Consider the following 18568-nt stretch of genomic DNA (forward strand, 5'->3'; position numbering starts at 1 on the left):
TATTCTACTCTGACGTTGACGTCAGCAGTACTTTCAAGGTCTCTAGTTAAAGTGACAGTGTCACTTTGATCAAATGTATTAGAGGCATTGGATAAAGTAATGTTTCTCTCTGAATTCTCAATATTAGAAACTGCTTTCCTGGGCCATGAAAAGACTTCTTTACGCTGGAAGTCATTAAGGTCACGTTGTAGTTTCCTCATTTTTGTATTTTGTAACCTTTTATCATAGCCCTGTATATTATCAGCCAGATCATCCAGTCTGCTGCCTAAAACTTCAGTAGAAAAGTTATTAACAAGTTGACTCTGTAGTTTCTCTATATCATCTGCTAGGTATTTCTCATGTGGTTTAAAATGTTCAATTCGTAGATGCATATAGTTATAGCTCAACTGAAGATATTTTTGTAGGAGGTCTGGATATGTTTCTCCATATGTAGGCATATTTAGTACCCTTAAGCCTCTAGGTATTATTTTATACTTCAGAGATGCCTCCAAATGAAACCTCTGCCATTGTAGTCTCTTAAAGCTATACATTTTATTCTCTAAGTCCCTGTATAGCTCTATAAATTTCTTATGAGTGTCATAGTCGGTCAGTTCTTTGTCATTAGTTGGAAAAGCTGGATTCTGCATCAGAGGGTTGAATTCCATACATAAGAGTCCAGTAAGTCGTTCATGTTGGTTTCTTCTAAGTCCAGTAGTATAACTACCTTCAGCCATGTTCCAGTCAAAAACCACTTAAAAAATGTAGAAGGATAAAGTTCCAAGGGCTGGATAAATGCTTTGGTTTACGCCTCAAAGCAGTAGCAAAAATAAAATAAAAAAAGCTGACCATGGCAGAATAAACTTCCAAATTCCAGGTTCCAAGAAAATAAAGCTTTAATGAGAAAGACAAGAGTAAGCGCTTTCGCGATTCAACAACTAATCGCTTCTTCAGACTCATTCAACATGCATCAAAACAATTAAATTTAAATCATAGCACATCCAGTCAAAGAAAGTACTGCTGACATCAACATCAGAGTAGAATACACAGAGCCTTCCCAAGAATCCCAAGACCTGGTAATACATTTATCCAGCTTTCAACTAACTGCAGCACAGGTATCCCTTTTGAATAAAGGTTTAAGTTTTATTCCGGCACATAAAACATCATTGACTGATATATTGAAAGAATTAAAACTGTTTTCTCGTACATTAACTTTAAAAACAATATTTAAGGATACTGGAACTGGTCAAATAAATGTATTTAAACAGCCCAGTGTGTATGTACCTAAACCACACCCGGTCATAGAAACTTTTACCAGTGTGTGTGAAAATGAGATTATAGATATGTATGCTCAGGATAACTCACCTGTATTCCATAATTTAACTAAAATGGAAACTGAAGCATCACTACAATTAAAGGTATCTCCTAGCATGGAGATAAGGCCAGCAGACAAAGGGGGGGGCAGTATAGTGGTGATGGATAAATTGTTTTACATCCAAAAAATGATGGAGCTATTGAATGATGAAGAGACTTACTTGGCTATTAATGAAAGGCAAGTAAAGGGTATCATTGATAGAGTGCCTGTTTTCATCTTTGATCTTTTTGTAACAAAACAAATTTCTGAAGAGCTTCTTAATTATTTTCAGTCAGAGTACCCTACCATACCCATCATCTGCAGACTACCGAAGGTACATAACATAACTCACCCACCCATGAGACCTATAGTCTCAAGCAAAGGATGGGTCACAGAAGCTGTTTCTATATATGATGAAAAATGCTCACATCCTATTTTAGCCCTATGCGATACTGTACTCAGGGATACTAAAGCATTTCTGAAATTATTATACAGTAGGGTATCAGCTTTAAATGAGGGATATATGTTTGTGACCATGGATATTACTTTATTCACAGTAATACCAAACAACTGGGGTATTGAAAGAATACGTGATATACTGAATGATAAGCAGGCATATAATAATGCTAAAATTAATCTGATCTGTGAATTACTTGGCATTATACTGGATAACAATGTCTTTACATTTAGTGAGAAATTTTATTTACAGAAAGTTGGCGTAGCTATGGGCACAGCATGTGCAAATAGCTAAGCTAACCTAGCACTAGTAGCATGGGAGAGTGAATTTCTGTTACAGAACAATATGTTTGTGGATAAAATTTTATGGTATACACGTTTTATAGATGATGTTTTTTTGCTGTGGGGGGGGGGCACAACTGATGAATTACAATGTTTGATAGATTATTTACATAGTACCACAGAATTCCTTAGATTCACTTTTCAATGTTCACATGAAGTGATTGAATTTTTAGATGTCTCTGTTAGGAAGACACAGTTTAAAAAGATTGCCACAGGCATGTACAGGAAGCCCAGTCGTAGGAATCGCATCCTACATAAAGCAAGTATGCATCCTGGACAAATACATAGAAATTTTATAATAATGGGACAATTTACGAGAGCTAGTTGCCTACATAACACTAATGAAGGCTTAAATAATACAGTGTCAGTATTAAAAAAGGAATTTAAAGATAGAAGCTACAGCAACAGAGACATTGATTGCAGTATTAAGAATATGAATGAGAAACGAGACAACAGATGTAAACCATTCTTTTCAGAAGCAACTGAAGAAGAAACTATTATACACAATGGCAATAATATGAAAATTAGGTTTCCAGTAACTTATTCTAGTGACATTAGGAGATTCTGTGGTATATTTGAAAAGAACTGGAATATTTTGCACTCAATTCCAGAGTTACATAATGTTCTGGAAGATAAACCTAAATTTTCTTTTATGAACAGGAAATCTCTAAAAAGACAGCTCTGTTATAAATCAAGCACTTCAAAACAGCCAGCATCATGACAAAGAATAGGAACTTTTCCCTGTAGAAACTGTATGGCCTGCAACTGTTTGTATAACAAATCTGTCTTTCAACACCCCACCTTAACTTTCACCGTTGAGAATAATTTCTATGCAGATTGTAAAACACACCACTTAGTTTATCTCAGCTTCTGCACTAAATGCTCTGCATTTTATATAGGCAAAACTAATAGATGCCTTAAAGAACGTGTGCTTGAGCATCTAAGAGATATAGCTAATAAGAAAGATACTAGTGCTCTGGCTAAACATGTACAAGCAGAGAACTCACAACATGTTTTTAACTTTATGGTGGTAGAAATTATTAATAAAAATAATAGAGGAGGGGACATTAGGAATAAAGTGGAAGAGGCAGAACAAAAATGGATCTTGCAACTCCAGGCAGATAAGCCCCCTGGGCTAAACAGTGCAGTTTCTTTGAAACCCTTTTTGAAATCAAGACCATTGAAACATTGAAGCAGTTTTATTTCTGTTTTTAACATAATATATGCTTTTAACATGAAACTTTTTATACATTGTATTTCTGTTTTTAATGAATTTGCATGACATCATAGAGAAATAGCTCTTTGACTGGATGTGCTTTGATTTAAATTTATTGTTTTGATGTATGTTGAATGAGTCTGAAGAAGCGATTAGTTGTTGAATCGCGAAAGCGCTTACTCTTGTCTTTCTCATTAAAGCTTTATTTTCTTGGAACCTGGAATTTGGAAGTTTATTCAGCCGTGGTCAGCTTGTTTTATTTTATTTTTGCAATTAGTGAGTGATTGCAAGTTGAAAAGTAAAACTTGAATGTAACTGCACTGTGTGATTTTTGCTTCACTCCTTCAAGACTCTGTAACAGAGTAATTTGCCTCCATTAAATTGCATGGTTGTTCACTACAACAAGATTGTATTTAGACTTCAGCTTTTATGATTTTTGGATGCTTAAAAAAAGCTGAAGAAAATGACAAATTGTCTGTGACATAGATGTTGATATGTTAACCTAAAGTTGATTCAAATCCTAGGGCTGGTGCAGTCATGGCTTTGAGTCATATTTCTTGATGACAAAAGTGCTTTTATTATGTGATCATTGAAGCTGTCATGTTGCTCAACTTGGTATTTGCAGATTTATTAAAATAGCTTTAGTGTTTTCATTTATGTTGTGAATGGGACATTATATTTAGTGGGGTTTTAAAAATAAGATTTCCATAATGCATTTAGCTGATTTCTGAAGTTTCATTTGGTAATGTCAGTAAGGAGCTTCCATACAGAATCTAAATACTCTCCTTAATTAAAATGCATTATCAAAGTTTGAGTTGGGTGCCACAGGTGAAGCACCTTAACCATGGTCAATCCTTATTTACTTAGACCTTTTTGTAATAACATTTTTTTGTCAACATTTTGTTAAAATCATAGGATAAATACATTTTGGGTTTCATTCTGTGATGTCACATTAGGGATAGGGCCATAAACTTCAATGGACATGTCTCTCAGCATGCAAAGCATGCAACTGTTAAACCCTGTGGCTGTAGCTCACATTTTTCCTGAGGTAGTCACTGAGGTTAAAGGTTGCAATTCTCCATGACATCAGCACATGAGGTATGCGTTTAAATGAAGAGGAGGCTGAAAACATATGCCATCCTTCCACAACCTCTTTTCCTATTTTGCACCTGAGCTCGGGGTGTCAGCTTGACAATAACAATCTAGAGCCAGAGTTCACACTAACAGGTGGTAAGCCATGCCACGGTTGTTCTTTCACACCACTCACCCATATGCACACCCATGCCTATGGCAAATTTAGGGAATCCAGTCCACCTACTTGAGTGTCTTTGAAATGTGGGAAGAAACTGGACCATCTGGAGGAAACCCACATGAACACGGGGAGAACACACAGACTCTGTACAAAAGGCACCCCAGCCAAAAATCAAACCAAAGATTATCTTACTGTGAGGTGACAATGCTGTCCACTGTGCCATCCTGTGGGACAAAAATCCCAGTCCTTTTCTGCACTACATAAGGTAAGCCATGCAGGTATGACGATACACTTTGCAAAAGAAGCACAAAATTACAGGGTAATAATTGTTTTAGATTTTGATGTCCTGATGCACCTAGTATATGTATTCTCTTTTCCTGGAGGGGGGGAAGCAATGTTGATCTCGGTATTAGCACATAAACTAATCAGTTATTTGGTGCCCTTAGTGCACTGTTCATGGAAAACCACCTCTAACACGGTGTATCACTCTTGCATGAGTTGTGCTTCTTACTTGATAAGGTTAGTAGTACCTCAGTGCAGCTCCTGTAGGTATAGCTTAAAGTATGAAAGAATGTGAAAGCTGAGTTTATAAGTAGAGCTTGCATAATTTTCCTTTCCAGAAATGTAGTGGTAACTTCCATTTTCGGGAAGTTTTCTGTTTTAACTTGTGAACTGCATTTTACCACTGCTGTCTTGATGTCTTGAAATAGGTAGACAGCGATGTGTATGTTTTTATTTTTTTGCCCTCAGTTTTTTTTTGTCACGAGACCTAACTGTGTTTAGTGTTTTATGTCTTGTTCAATTTCTTTTTTTTTCCCCTTCTGATTTAGGTAATGCAAGTCCTCGGTTTATGAGGTGTACAGCCTATAACATGCCCTGCACATCAGACATGGCGAAGCAATCCCAGGTACCTCTGGCTGCGGTCATCAAGCCTCTAGCAGTTTTGCCACCAGAAGAGGTATATGAATCTTTTTTTTTTTTTTTTTTTTCATTTCCATCATCTAAAATGCAGAGTGCTAGCATTTTTAAACTTGATTTAAGAGGTTATGATGGTGCTGATTTTCTAGATAAGTACCATTTAATTTTTCAGAGCATAATTGTAAATGGGCAATTAAATATCAAGTAAGCTGTTATGACATCTAGCTATTCAAAATCAAGTAAAGCACTTCTTTAATCACCAGAATCATTGGAGGTGTTCTTCATAAAATCACAGTTGCAGTACTTATTAAAGTTTGGGTCTAATCCACCAAGACACCTGTATGTCCAGCATCTTTACAAAGCTTCATCAGCTTCCCTGCATGTTATATGACTGCTGTTAGCCTAAGGTGATGTGTCGGTATAAGAAGGACTTACGGATTTGCCAAAACTCAGAACTTTCTAGCCACTAGTCTTTATGCAGACATAGCTCAGCAAACAATCTTGATTCCCTAGAAAAACTGACCCAAGAAGCAGTCATTTCTGTAGAAAACTGGCTAACTACCTCCCCAGCTATTCCTCAACTCTAACAAAACAAAGGAAATTCTCTTCACTTCCAAACACATCAGAGTATAATGCTACTCTTTTGTCTCATTCAAAAAAATGAACATTTTATGCTTCTGCACTAGGGTTGAGACAATGATGAGCATGACTGATTCCATTAGTAAGGTTTCATACATTAGTTATCTCAAAAAATCAAACTTTTAGTGTAGCTGTGACCGTTTAGTCACTGTTTGTGTTTTTTTTTTTTTTGGGGGGGGGCAAGGTTGCCAAGCCTTCCACCCCTTGACTGTGCCCCCATACTCCCTGCTACTTAAATATCTTAATTTCAAGGTTGTTGTTTCTTTGAGAAGCATAAAATCTGATGTTGTCCTTTTCATTCATCCTCACTGATGTGTTTGGCCACATTTTGTAGACTTGGATCCTAGTCTCAAGATCTTCCCTGTATCTATAATGCTCTACACCATTTGCAACTCCTCTGATCTCGTGTGCCACCATATAGCCAGGATGCAGATCCCTGATTTCAAGCGTGAGAGCAGTTATTTCTTGAATTTACTAAACTTTAACTTGGTTAACCTTTCCAAGTTATTTAGTCCTTTGATAACTTTTTTTGTGTTGGTTTCTCTTTTTCCTTCCTTACTTAGTTATCGCAGGCATTAGGATGGTGTTGGACTTCTTCCTCCTTTCACTTTTTACTGTAAGAAAAAAAAGAATTATTCTTGGTAGTAGTTACCTTATTTAGTAGGTTTTAGTGTTTCTGTGCATAGTGACTCAGTTAGTTGGTGTCCTTGGTACTTTTTCCTGTGTGACTTATCTATGTCCGAGAAACCTTCAGGTTTTAAGAGATGCACTTCTTGTGGGCACAAAATACCCAACTCCGATGCCCACAAGAAGTGCATCTATTGCTTGGGGCCCCGAGCATGTAAGATTGACCTGTGATATCTGTGCCGCCTTCAATCCCAGAGCCATATCTGACCGTAGGAGCAAATCTCAAGAGTTTGTAATCTGCCTCTTCATCTTTCTCTCCTAGGGCTCAACCCCCTTAAAATCACATGGCTCTCACGAGCCTAGAAAAAGAACTGTTCCCCAAAGGAAGATTGTGAAACCATTGGATCAGACAACCTCGGATCTGAGATCTACATAACTGTTGTCAGATCTGACAAACATAATTCCCAGCTCAGATCCCCAGACAACCTTGGATCCTACGGGGAAAATAACTACACCCAGGTCCTCCCCTCGTTCGACTTCATTGTCAGAACCTAGGCCTTCTGATCCAACAGCCAGGAGCTGAATACCAGAAAATGTGATTAGACCAGTCTATCCAACCCTTCCAGCCAAGTTATTTCAAACACCTTCAAAGCATTCCAGACCAGCTTCCTCAGCCTCATCCACATCCTGTAGGAGTTTTGACAGAGACTGGTATGGACAGAATGATGCAGAGATTTCTCAAGGCTCAGATTCAGGTGGGGTTTTACCAATTCCACCCCCTCTAGGATCCGTGAGTGCACCTGCACAGTCCATTCAGTCTCTTTCTGCAGTCCAACCTGTGGTTTCGGAGTCTCAGGATCTAAGATACCAGAGAGAGTCATTGTTGAATCACAGGAAGCCCTCTCCCTAGGCTCCCATGATTTCCCTGACCTGCCCCCCTCCAATTTAATTGGATCAGTGCATGTTTCTGATCCAAGATGCCAGCGTCTGGTCTGGGGGATGGGTTCAGCTCCAACTCTGTTGGATCCATCCCTTCCTCTTGGAGCTTCGTCACTTCACAGTTTTTGGTCCAGTTCTTTCTGGAGCCCCTGGATTATGTGTTGACCCCATCCTCTCCTCCTTAGCTGCCCTGGCTCTGAGGGAGATGGGAGGAGTTTCCCTGGGCCCCTTAGCCTTCCAGGTGGTGGAACGGACCTTCTGTCTTCATGGAGAACTATCCTGTCACATCTTGGATCCTTCCCTTCATCCCTAATCAGGTCTGAGCACTGAGCCCATCATTCCTGCTCACCCCAAGAAGCCTCCATGCTTTTCCCTCTGGGAAGTTTCCCCATCCTTCTGACACCTGTCCTGAATACCCCATGGAAAAGATTTCACAGAACAAGACGTGCAAAAGGAGGCACATAGACTCCTCGATGGAGTCCCTCACTGAAGGCACTGACTTTGATGAGGGAGAAGGATCCCCATCTGATGACATCTCCTTTGAAAACATCCTGGAAATCCTTAGAAGGGTGAGTGGTCTGCCCAACCTCCTTCTGAAAAGTCATTGTTCTTAGAGGCTGTTGAGGCAGACCCATTTACGTCTTTGGTGACCCCCCCCCCAAGGTGGACAAGCTCATTGGCGTAGATTCCTATTGGGCTTGGAAGGAACTGGACACTGTTGAACCAATCCTGAGATGCCGGGATAAATTTATAGTCCCCCCCCAGCAGACAGAATCCATTGTAGCAAAGGTGTCCCTGTTGGTGCCATTGTTGTGGCAGCAGCCACCAAAGGAGATAGCTGAGCACAGCTCTTCTTTCCATCCACCGAACAGGGAGTCCAGAGCGATGGACAGATATGCTAAGTGCATTTATGCCTCAGCCATGTTTGTTCTGAGGTTGTTAAATTATCTGTCACACTTTACTTGATTGCAGAGAGACTTTGTCAAAGAGCTCTCCAACTCTCTTGCAGGGACCATGTCAGTGGAGGACTTCAGTGAAGGTCTGTCCCCAGCTGGCTACTGTTTCTAACTTATCCATGAGGTTAATCTCCCATACAGTGGAGGGTATCTCATGGGCAAGCCAGTTCAGGCATAGCCGTTCGTCTCATCCAGGCATGTCTGTCATGTGACATTGCAGAACCTTTTAAGGTGTCCTTTGTTAATCCTTTGATGGTTCCTCCTTGTTTGGGCCATCTGTCAAAGACACTTACCCCCAGCAAGCAGGAAGGGAAGACCATGTCTGCCATGGGAATCAAGTTTTCCAGAAACCAGCAAGGTGAGAAGAAAGCATGGTTATGAGGTTAATCTCCCATACAGCGGAGGGTATCTCATGGGCAAGCCAGTTCAGGCATAGCCGTTCGTCTCATCCAGGCATGTCTGTCATGTGACATTGCAGAACCTTTTAAGGTGTCCTTTGTTAATCCTTTGATGGTTCCTCCTTGTTTGGGCCATCTGTCAAAGACACTTACCCCCAGCAAGCAGGAAGGGAAGACCATGTCTGCCATGGGAATCAAGTTTTCCAGAAACCAGCAAGGTGAGAAGAAAGCATGGTTATGAAAATTCTAAGGGCCTTTTCAAGATCAGTGTAGGGACACCTCCTTCAGAGGTAGAGGAGAAGACTTCAGTGATGGACACCACCCTAGAGGCAAAGGGAGTCCATGGAATGAGGACCCTGGAGAGCCCTTCTCTGACAGACCCTGTCAGTGCTCCTGAAGCACTGCCTGACAGTCCATCTCTAGAGGCAGTCTGGGGTAGTTTTTCTTTACACCTGGGCGCCTGGACCAATCTGACAAAAATACCTGGATGCTAAGGATAATATCCAGAGGGTTATTACATTCCCTTTTACCTTCCACCTCCAATAACAAGGAAGAAACTCCCTGACGTTCTACCCAGTCAGAGAGAGTAACTCAGTTCAAGAAGTTCAAAAACTGCTGCCAAAAAAAAAGTCATCCAGGAAGTCCCAACTGAACAAAGAGTGTTTGGAACTTAGGGCCAAAGAAAGCAGGGGACCTGAGACCAATTCTGGATCTTAGCAGTCTGAATCAGTATGTGAAGAAGTCAAAGTTCTGAATGATTATTGTTCAGTCCATCTTGCCGCTTTTACACAGGGATGATTGGATGTCTCCATAGATCTTCAGGATACATACTATCCCATCCAAATAAACGGACACTCCAAAAGACATCTGCAATTCTGGCTGGGAGCTAGTCAGTACCAATTCAGAGCTCTGCCCTTCAGACTCTACACAGCCCATAGAGTGTTTACCAAATGCATGGCAGTAGTGGCAGCTCACCTGAGACTCAAAAGGATTTCATGTGTTTTTGTATCTGGACAACTGATTTCTCAGTGTGTCAACCAGTCATCAACTTCTACAAGCCAGGGATTACTTGCTTCCGATCTTCAGCTCCCTGGGCATTGCCATAAACATGTGTTCTGTACAGAATTTGGAATTCATAGGTACTCTACTGGATACTATAGATCGAGTGGCATTATTACCTTTTCATTGTATCATATCAGTAAGAAATCAGGTGTGGTCTCTTCAGTCCCCTACAGCAAAACTGGTCTTACAAGCCATTATTTTAGTCCCTCTAGCAAGGTTTTTCATGCAAATCCATCAAGGGATCTTGGCTGTTCAGTGGTATATTCTGTACCAGCCTGTATCATTTCTTGTAAAACTGACTCCAATTTGCAAATGTCATCTTCATTGGTGGACCCAATCAAATGAACTGTTTCTAGGCAGGCCATTTCTTGACCCCCCCCCACCCCCCACCCGTAGCCACAGTGAGCCACGGACACTTCCCAGTTGGGCTGGGGCATTTCAAGAGAAAGATGGCAGATGGTCTTCCTCGAAGACCAGATTGCATGTCATTGTCCTAGATATGACAGCAGTCCTTCTAACATTGCAAACCTTTCAGGGCATTCTTCCTTATAGTCTAATACATCAACAAGCAAGGAGGAACCCATTTTTAGCCATTGTGCAGATGAGGGTCTGGGAAAGGACAATATCTTCAGAATGCTTTCTAATTGCAACTCGTATACTAGGAAAGTTCAATGCTCTGGAAGACAGACTTAGCAGGTCTGTTCTAATTCCTCACCAGTGGTCCCTCAATCAAACAGTTGCAAACCTGACTTTAAGCTGTTTGGGCCAACCTTGCTGTGACCTCTTTGCTTCTTCCCTACAAAACAAGTGCAGCAAGTACTTTGCTCTAATCCCCCCTCCTGGGGAGTCCCCGAGGGATACTGTGGTTCCATTTGCCCCCCCCCATCTCCTATATGACTACCCCCCCTCTACCTTTGATCCAAAAGTTTCTACAGAAAGTCAACCAGCGAAGAGCTCTTGCCATCCTCATTGCTTCCTTTTGGCCTTGTCTAGTATGGTTCCCCTTTCTCTGGTCTCATCTGAAATATCCTCCATGGATTTTGGAGCCCCATTGGGATCTCTTATCTCACCCGTCGGAGATCCAGCACCCCAATCTCTATGCCCTTAAGCTAACCTCATGGTTTCTCCACTTTCAGTGATTGTACGATGGTCCATGTTTGCTTCCCCTGTTCATAACATAATTTTGGCTTCCCAGAAGGCTTCCACTAAGAAAGTGTATGGAAGTAAATCGGAAAGGTTTTCAATACGGGCATCCAAAGAGAACATTGATCCTTTTTCAGCTCCTGCTTCAGCCATCCTTCTTTTCCTTACTACCCTTTTTAAGGCAGAGACACGTTTTTTTTTCTATTAAACTTTAGTTAGTAGTTTTATCCAGTTTTTACACTGGAAACTAATCTCTTTCTTTGTCAACTTCCAGATTATGTAAAGCTTTTATGACAGGAATTTTTCTCCTTAGACCTCCAATAAAAGATCCCTCTCTTCCTTGGGACCTCATGGTTATTCTTCAGGGACTGACCCAGAAAACTTTTGAACTGGCAAACAATGGTAATATAAAATTTCTTTCTTGGAATACAATCCTTTTGATAGCTATTACTTCAGCCAAACAAATATCAGAACTCCAAGCCTTGTCTGCCAAGCCTCCTTACATAATTTTCATAAAGAAAGGGTGTCCCTTTAAACCAGTCCTTCCTTTATGCCTGAAGTAGCCTCAGAGAGTAACATTCACCAGTCCATGCAATTTTCTCCCTGAGCTTTTCTAATGAGGGCGAATGTGTTGCACCTTCTTGATGTTCATAGACAACTGCATTTCTATCTTCACAGAACAAAACAGTACAGAAAATCTGATCGACTGTTTGTGTCTTTCTTCTGATCTCTTAAGTCAAACAGTCTCCAAAATTACCCTGGCCAAATGGATTTCTAACTGCATTTCGCTGATTTATTCTCAGAATGGTTTGGAATTGCCTTGACCTCCTAGAGCCCATTCTACCAGATCTATGGCTCCCATCTGTTTTTTTTCCAGAACTTCTGTTGATATTTGTGCTGCAGCCACTTGGTCAAGACTCATACCTTTGTTACACTTTGCAAATTGGGCATTGTCTACAGAAACAGCTTCCTTTGGTTCAACAGTGCTCCGGCTAATACTTATTGAGGGCATGCCAAGAGTTACATTGCTGGGGACTCTGACCCATCAGTGAGGAAGAATGAAAAGGACATCATCAGATTTAGGAGTTATGTACTTAATATAACTTGGCATCAGCACTGTCCATTTTCATTCTTCCTCACCTTCCCTCCCAACCATTCCCTGCTTTGTCACGTCTAGAACGATCTTTGGAGGATAATGGAACCTTCATGTCCCTGGTTTGAGCCTCAGTCTTTTCTTACGTGTCCTGTCTCTATAATCCAGCAGGCAGCAAGGCAGAAGACTTTATCTGAGGAGTTCAGGATGGTGTAGAGTATTATGGGTAGAGAGAGCTCGTCTAGGATCCAAGTTTAGAAAATGCGTCCGAGCCAGATCTGAGGGTTAGATCCATAATCCATTTAACCAGTCAAAAAAATACGGCAGATCTCACACTGTGATTGCAAATTACAATGTTGGTTAGAAATAATTAATTTCAGCCTGCCATCCTTGTTAGAAAAGAAATCATATGTAGTACTTGCACAGATTAAAGGCATTTTTGCTGAACTACAAGAGTTTGAAAAATATTTTTGCTTTTATGATGACAGTGTCAAATGCACATGACATATAAAAAAACTGATTGAGTTTCCTTGCTTGTTCCATCTATGATGTCATTTTCTTATTGTAATTGTTATAGAAAGAAAACAGTTTCCAGTCAGAGTATGTCTGTTAAGAGTTTCTAAGCAGCTATTGAGGACTGAAATTGCAGGTGCAGTATATGCACAATAGTTGTACAACAAACATAGTTGATGCATCTAAGATAGCAGCATTAAAATAAATTTTGAAAGCAAATGGAGTTTTAAAATGGTCATTAGGTAAAGGTGATACTGATTTGCTTATTTGGAAAGTTTTTTTAAAACATCTTTATTAGCAGTGCACATTGCATTTTAGTTCCATGAGTATATATTCAGTATGAGTATATATTCAGTTATAAAACTATTTCAATAAAGATTTTTTTTTCTTTTAACATTATACATATACAGTAATTATTCAGTTTGCTCAGGCCCTACCTTCTCTGAAATTTCATTCCTCCTTCTCAGCATTATTTTGTATGTATTCCCACAGATTCCATTTGTTTCTACATAGTTTGCTCCTTCCCTTTTCCAAAGATCCCACCTCCAGTTCTTGCATCTCCTTTGCATCATTTAGTAATTCTTCTATGGTTGGTTAAGTTTTTGATTTCCATTTTCAGTTTTTTTGGTTTTTTTTTTGTAGCCTGCAACATTGAACTTAGTGTCATACTGTGTCTAGTCAATTCAGTTTCTATATCCCAGCCCAAAAGAAGCATTTCCTTCACTACAGTAATTTACTCCCCCAACATTCTAAGTACCCTGTAAAGAATTTCTAAAATCAACCAACTTATTGCAGTTCCAAAAAACATGTTTCTAAGTATCCCTCTTTCCCATCACACCTGCAGCAATTGTCTACCTGTGGAAAAAGTCCTCTTATGTCTGCTTTGGTTATAAAATACTTTTGCAAACACTTCCATGCAAAAATCGTAAACCTTCAATAATTTGTTGCATACTTGGGAGCCATGCAAATTTCTTCACGTTCTTTCTTGGTAGATTGCTTTTCCATTCTCATTTCCCCATCCTTTCTAACCTCTTCTGATTGATTCTTGTAGTTATGTGTTTGTTATATACCATACTAATAATACCCCTTTTAACCACAGCTTCTGTTCTAGACTCAACCACAGCTGGTGTTTCATGTAACACTCTCCTGTCTCTGTGCATATACTCGTTAGTCCCTGTTAGGAAGGCACTCTGCAACCTGCAGTCCAAAATTTTGCTTGGCCTCATCCTACTCTGTGACTTTCCCTCCCTAATTTTTTGCTTCCAAATACCCTCGTTCCATTTGATAATTTTCTTAACTAATTCCAGCTCCCTCATAACTGCTTTGTGTCCCTTCTTGCAGTCATCCTTCTTGGTAAAAATCTCTTTTCTCCATTCCTGTCTTGGCTTAGTTCTTAAAATGTTTTATGCTGCTTTATAAATATTATAATCTGTTCTGTAGGGTTGTTCTCTTTAAGGGCCTGCAGCCAAAATCCTACCCTCTCCTTATTTTGTGACCCCCTCCAATCAAATATTTTTTTTCCGCTTTGATTTGTAGTCTTTTGCTTGTGTTATGCATATGAGTCTTAACTGTGTAACTCTGAAGTATACCTTCAAATTTGGTAAGCTTAAACCACCTTGTTCTTTTAGGAGAAACAGCTTATCCCACTTAACTTTTGTCCTTTTTCCCTCCCAAATAAATTCCTTCAATTCTTTATTAATTATGGTCCAGAGCTTCTCTAATGGTTGATAAAAATATGCCTGGCGTATTTATAATATTAAATGGACTACACACATTTTCACTGCTTGTACCTTGCCACCCATATCCATAGTCAACAACTTCCAGCTTAGTTTGTCTTTTTAGTCTCTTCCGACATAATAGAAGAGATAGCTGCCATAATGGAATATTTTTAATCCAAACACCCAAGTATGTCATCTTATTTCCCCGTAAAAATGGGTATTGCTGAATCAATTCATGTGTGTAGTTTATTGCTGAATCCTTTGTTTTATCTTCATTTATCTTGTATCCTGTAAGAAATTGAAACTGTCTCAAAATATTCCACAAAACTGAGATAGCCTTTACTGGATTTATCAAATACAGCATAATGTCTGCAAATAAGGTCAATTTTTCTTGAGTATAATACCAGTTAAACCCTTGAATTTGTGAGTCTCCTATTTTCTTTGCCAGTTGCTGTAACTGTAAGGCGAATAGTAAAGGGGAAAGAGGACATTTCTGCCTAGTTCCACTGTTCAAGCACAGCTTGTCTGATAGGAACCCTCCCACCTTGCCTCTGATCCATTATATGTCTTCCTAATTAAACCAGTTATTCTGTAAGGAAATGCAGATTCTGCCATTGTTCTTATAAAATCCCAATTAACTCTGTTGAATGTCTTCTCTGCCTCAAGACCCAAGACTTACAGGGTCTTCCTTCACTCTGCTTCCCAATGAGCCATCTTGTATCTAAATTGTGGAACTCCCTCCCTTCTGCTATTAGACTAATATCCTTCCCCCCATCTGCTTCCAAATCAAACTAAAGGGCTGCATATTTAAATATCCTTTAGAGCACTGTTACAGTATTCCAGACTGTTGGCTTGTCTCAGTAGATAACCTGGACATCCAGTTGGGGTTCCAAAACCAAAACCGAGCCATACATCTGAGATATGACCAAAGCCCTTGGGTGAAAGAGTACATAAGTGTATGTATGAGCATAAAACCCCAGACTATCTTGCTGCCAGTCTGAATGCTGGCCCTACACCCGTTTTGTTTTATGCGTAGTTGTTGGTACCATTGGCCTTCACTAGTATTTAGATAAGTGCCCCTTTGGGGAACCTTCCTTGATTTTCCTTTCTTGTATTGCTTTGTGGTTCTTTAATGGATGTCAGCTAGGTGGGTAAGTGCCTTTATGGTCAGCAGATTTCCCACAAGGATCTCCATTCCCAGTGCCTCCCATGTTTAAGCACAGAGCATGATTATAAGAATTGCTTAATTAGCCAGTCCTTTGTACTTAAAACCTTATGGACACTACTTTCTTCCCTCAGTATGTACTTAAAAAACTAGTGCCTTAAGCACCTCACCCAGATTGAGATGGCAGGCCCTTCCACCCCTGATGTTTCACCTGTATCAAAGAAAAAATTTAAGAGGCCTAGACCCAACATTATGCCCACCCAGTCAGACTCTGGTGTACCTGATGAGGTCTTGGAATGAGCTATTTGCCCAGCTCCTTCTCAGATGTTTGCTACTTCTTTCCCTGCTGGAGGCCGGTATGGCATCTGAGGTTTGCACATTGGAGATGACTGGTGAGAAGAGGGAACCCCTTATAATCTCTGAGGGACCTGAGAGCATTCTGCAAATTTTGTTTAGAGAGGAACTATCCGGTCACTTGTCAAGGTACGTCAGGGTTTGGAACCTCCTCGACTAGTGAAATTGAACATCACCCCTAAAAAAGAAAAAAATGAAAACTAAAAATGTTTTCTTTCCCCAGGTGCACAAGGAAAAGGAGTGGCTAGATTTCTACCAAGGCCTTTTTAAAGGCCGTAATGGCACATGAGTTCCCAACTTTTCATTATCTGCTCCTTCTCCTGCTGTTTCCCAAAAGAGACCTTTAGAGTCTTCTGAGGATGAGGAGGTGGACTCACTCTGACAAGCACTCCTTGGCCTCCTCTTCTCTGATTCATTCTCCTGGCCAGGTAGCTTCTGATGAAGATTCCCTTTCCCCAGATTATTCCCCTGTTGAAGAAGCTTCATTTGTGGAAACCATTTGTAACATGATAAAATACTTTGAATGGGTATCAAAACAGATTTCTGATGTGCAAAAGGTATAATCTTTTAAAAGTAAACACACTTGCTCCTGTCCTGCCATCCTCGAGGCTTATCTTAATGCCTTTGCATGTACATCCACTGCTCCTGTCAGCCACCAGGTTCTAAAATGACTGATAAATCTTCAAGCACTGTATTGCATCTCATGTTTTTTGTATAAAGAATCCCTAGGCAGATCTTTCTCTGTTCTCTATGGCCACTGACAAGCTGTGTAAATTCCTACGTGCTAATGCCTTTCCATCAGATAAAGACAGCAGAGCAATAGATAGAATGGGAAAGAAGGTATATGTTTATATATGCTTCCACCCTAGCCTTCAGATCTCTCAAATTGTCAGACCCAAGTGATGAAATGCTTGCTGCCTATCTTGGGGAACTTAAAGCCTTGCCTACAATAGAAGGACTATACAGTAGGCAGCAGGCTGTGTCTATGGCTGCTCAGGCCTCACAAGTGACCAAATGTAGCATCAAATCCAGAGCAACTGGCATAGGTTCTCTTATTAGAAGGTATGCATGGTTATGCTTTCAGTCCCTCCTGAGGACATTAAAGCTAAACTTCTTGATTCTTTTTTGAATAGGGACCTATAATTTGGCCCTGATGCAACCAGTTTGTTAAAAATGTTACAAGAACAAGGGAAAATGATGAATTAGACAGATTTTCTTTACTTCTAGTCCTAGATACCAGAGAAACTACCCTGGTAAGTCCATTGCATTTGCTTGCCAGAAGTCTAGATATTCTCATAAGGCCACAGAAATGCCTTGGGAAAAGATTCCAAAACAAACCAATTAGGGATACTAAATATTTGAGTCCTTTCTACTGTGACAATTCAGCCGGACTACCCCCCCCCTTTGATCCCAATCTCTCCCTGTCCAAAAGGCTCACCTGTTCTATAGAAAAGTAGCAGCTCATTACCATGATGCATGGGACCTCTCCATTACATGACTGGGTTACAAAATGACTTGGAGGATGGCCCTTCCCTTCAGGGGCATCCTTCCTCCACCGACAATCAGATAAAGGTGCTCTCCCTATCATTCAGGGAAAATGCTTCTGTTAAGACTTTTCCTGGTTCCAAGAAAAGAGGGAGACCCAAGGCCTATATTTGGATCTTTCCACTGTCAACATCTTTCTCAAGTTCCCATCTTTCAAGATGCTGTCCATCCAGGCTCTTCTGCCCTTCATTGTTCCAAAAGCTTTTTCTGTGTCCTTGGATCTAAAAGATACCTACCTCTATATTCCGGTTCACCCTTCCTTCAGGAAAATGTCTGAAGTTTTTAGATTACTCATCGCTCTTTCAGTTCTGTACTTTTGGACTTTCTACACTCCCAGGGTTTTCACAAAGTGTCTAGTTCCAATCATGTTTTTTGTGCAAGTCTTGAGAAATTCAGATATTCCCTTATTTAGATGACCTGTTAATACAGGCATCCTCTCCACATAACCTTCTGCTCCATCTCTGCTACACTGTCTGTACTCCAAGGTCTGGGTTTCACAATCATCTTCAAGGATCCACTTTGGAATTAACCCAAGTTGTAGTCTTTTTGGGCTGCAGACTGGACACCAAACTCATGAGGGCTTTCTTGCTTGCAGACAAGGTACAGAGTCTCTTCAGTTACTCACAGGCTGTTCTTACTCCTTCAGGCTTGCACTGCAAGAGAATTCCTCAGGACCCTGGGGTTCGTGGCTGCAGCCATTCCTATGATCCTCTTTGCCAGGCTCCATATGAAAAAGATCCAGTGGTACCTGAAATCCATTTGGTCTCAGCACTTCCATCCACTGGACATACAGATTCCATTTCTCATCTGCTTAAAGAAAGAAATCCAGTGAGTGGATATCACAGGAAAAACCACAACCCATGTCTTACCTTTCAAACTGCTGACACCACAAAGGGAATTGC

General features: G+C 40.3%; 1 protein-coding gene across 1 annotated transcript in view; it reads left to right on the plus strand.

The window, feature by feature from the left end:
• Positions 1-18568, plus strand: part of SEC24C (SEC24 homolog C, COPII coat complex component) — a 2546747-nt gene that overhangs the window by 840281 nt on the left and 1687898 nt on the right. The window contains exon 9 of the mRNA XM_044055565.1: positions 5427-5554. Coding sequence (XP_043911500.1) covers positions 5427-5554 — 128 coding nt within the window. The remainder of the gene's footprint in view (positions 1-5426; positions 5555-18568) is intronic.

This window comes from Protopterus annectens, chromosome 14.part0 (genome assembly GCF_019279795.1).
Source record: "Protopterus annectens isolate FY-2018-M chromosome 14.part0, PAN1.0, whole genome shotgun sequence".
NCBI classification, from domain to species: domain Eukaryota; kingdom Metazoa; phylum Chordata; order Ceratodontiformes; family Protopteridae; genus Protopterus; species Protopterus annectens.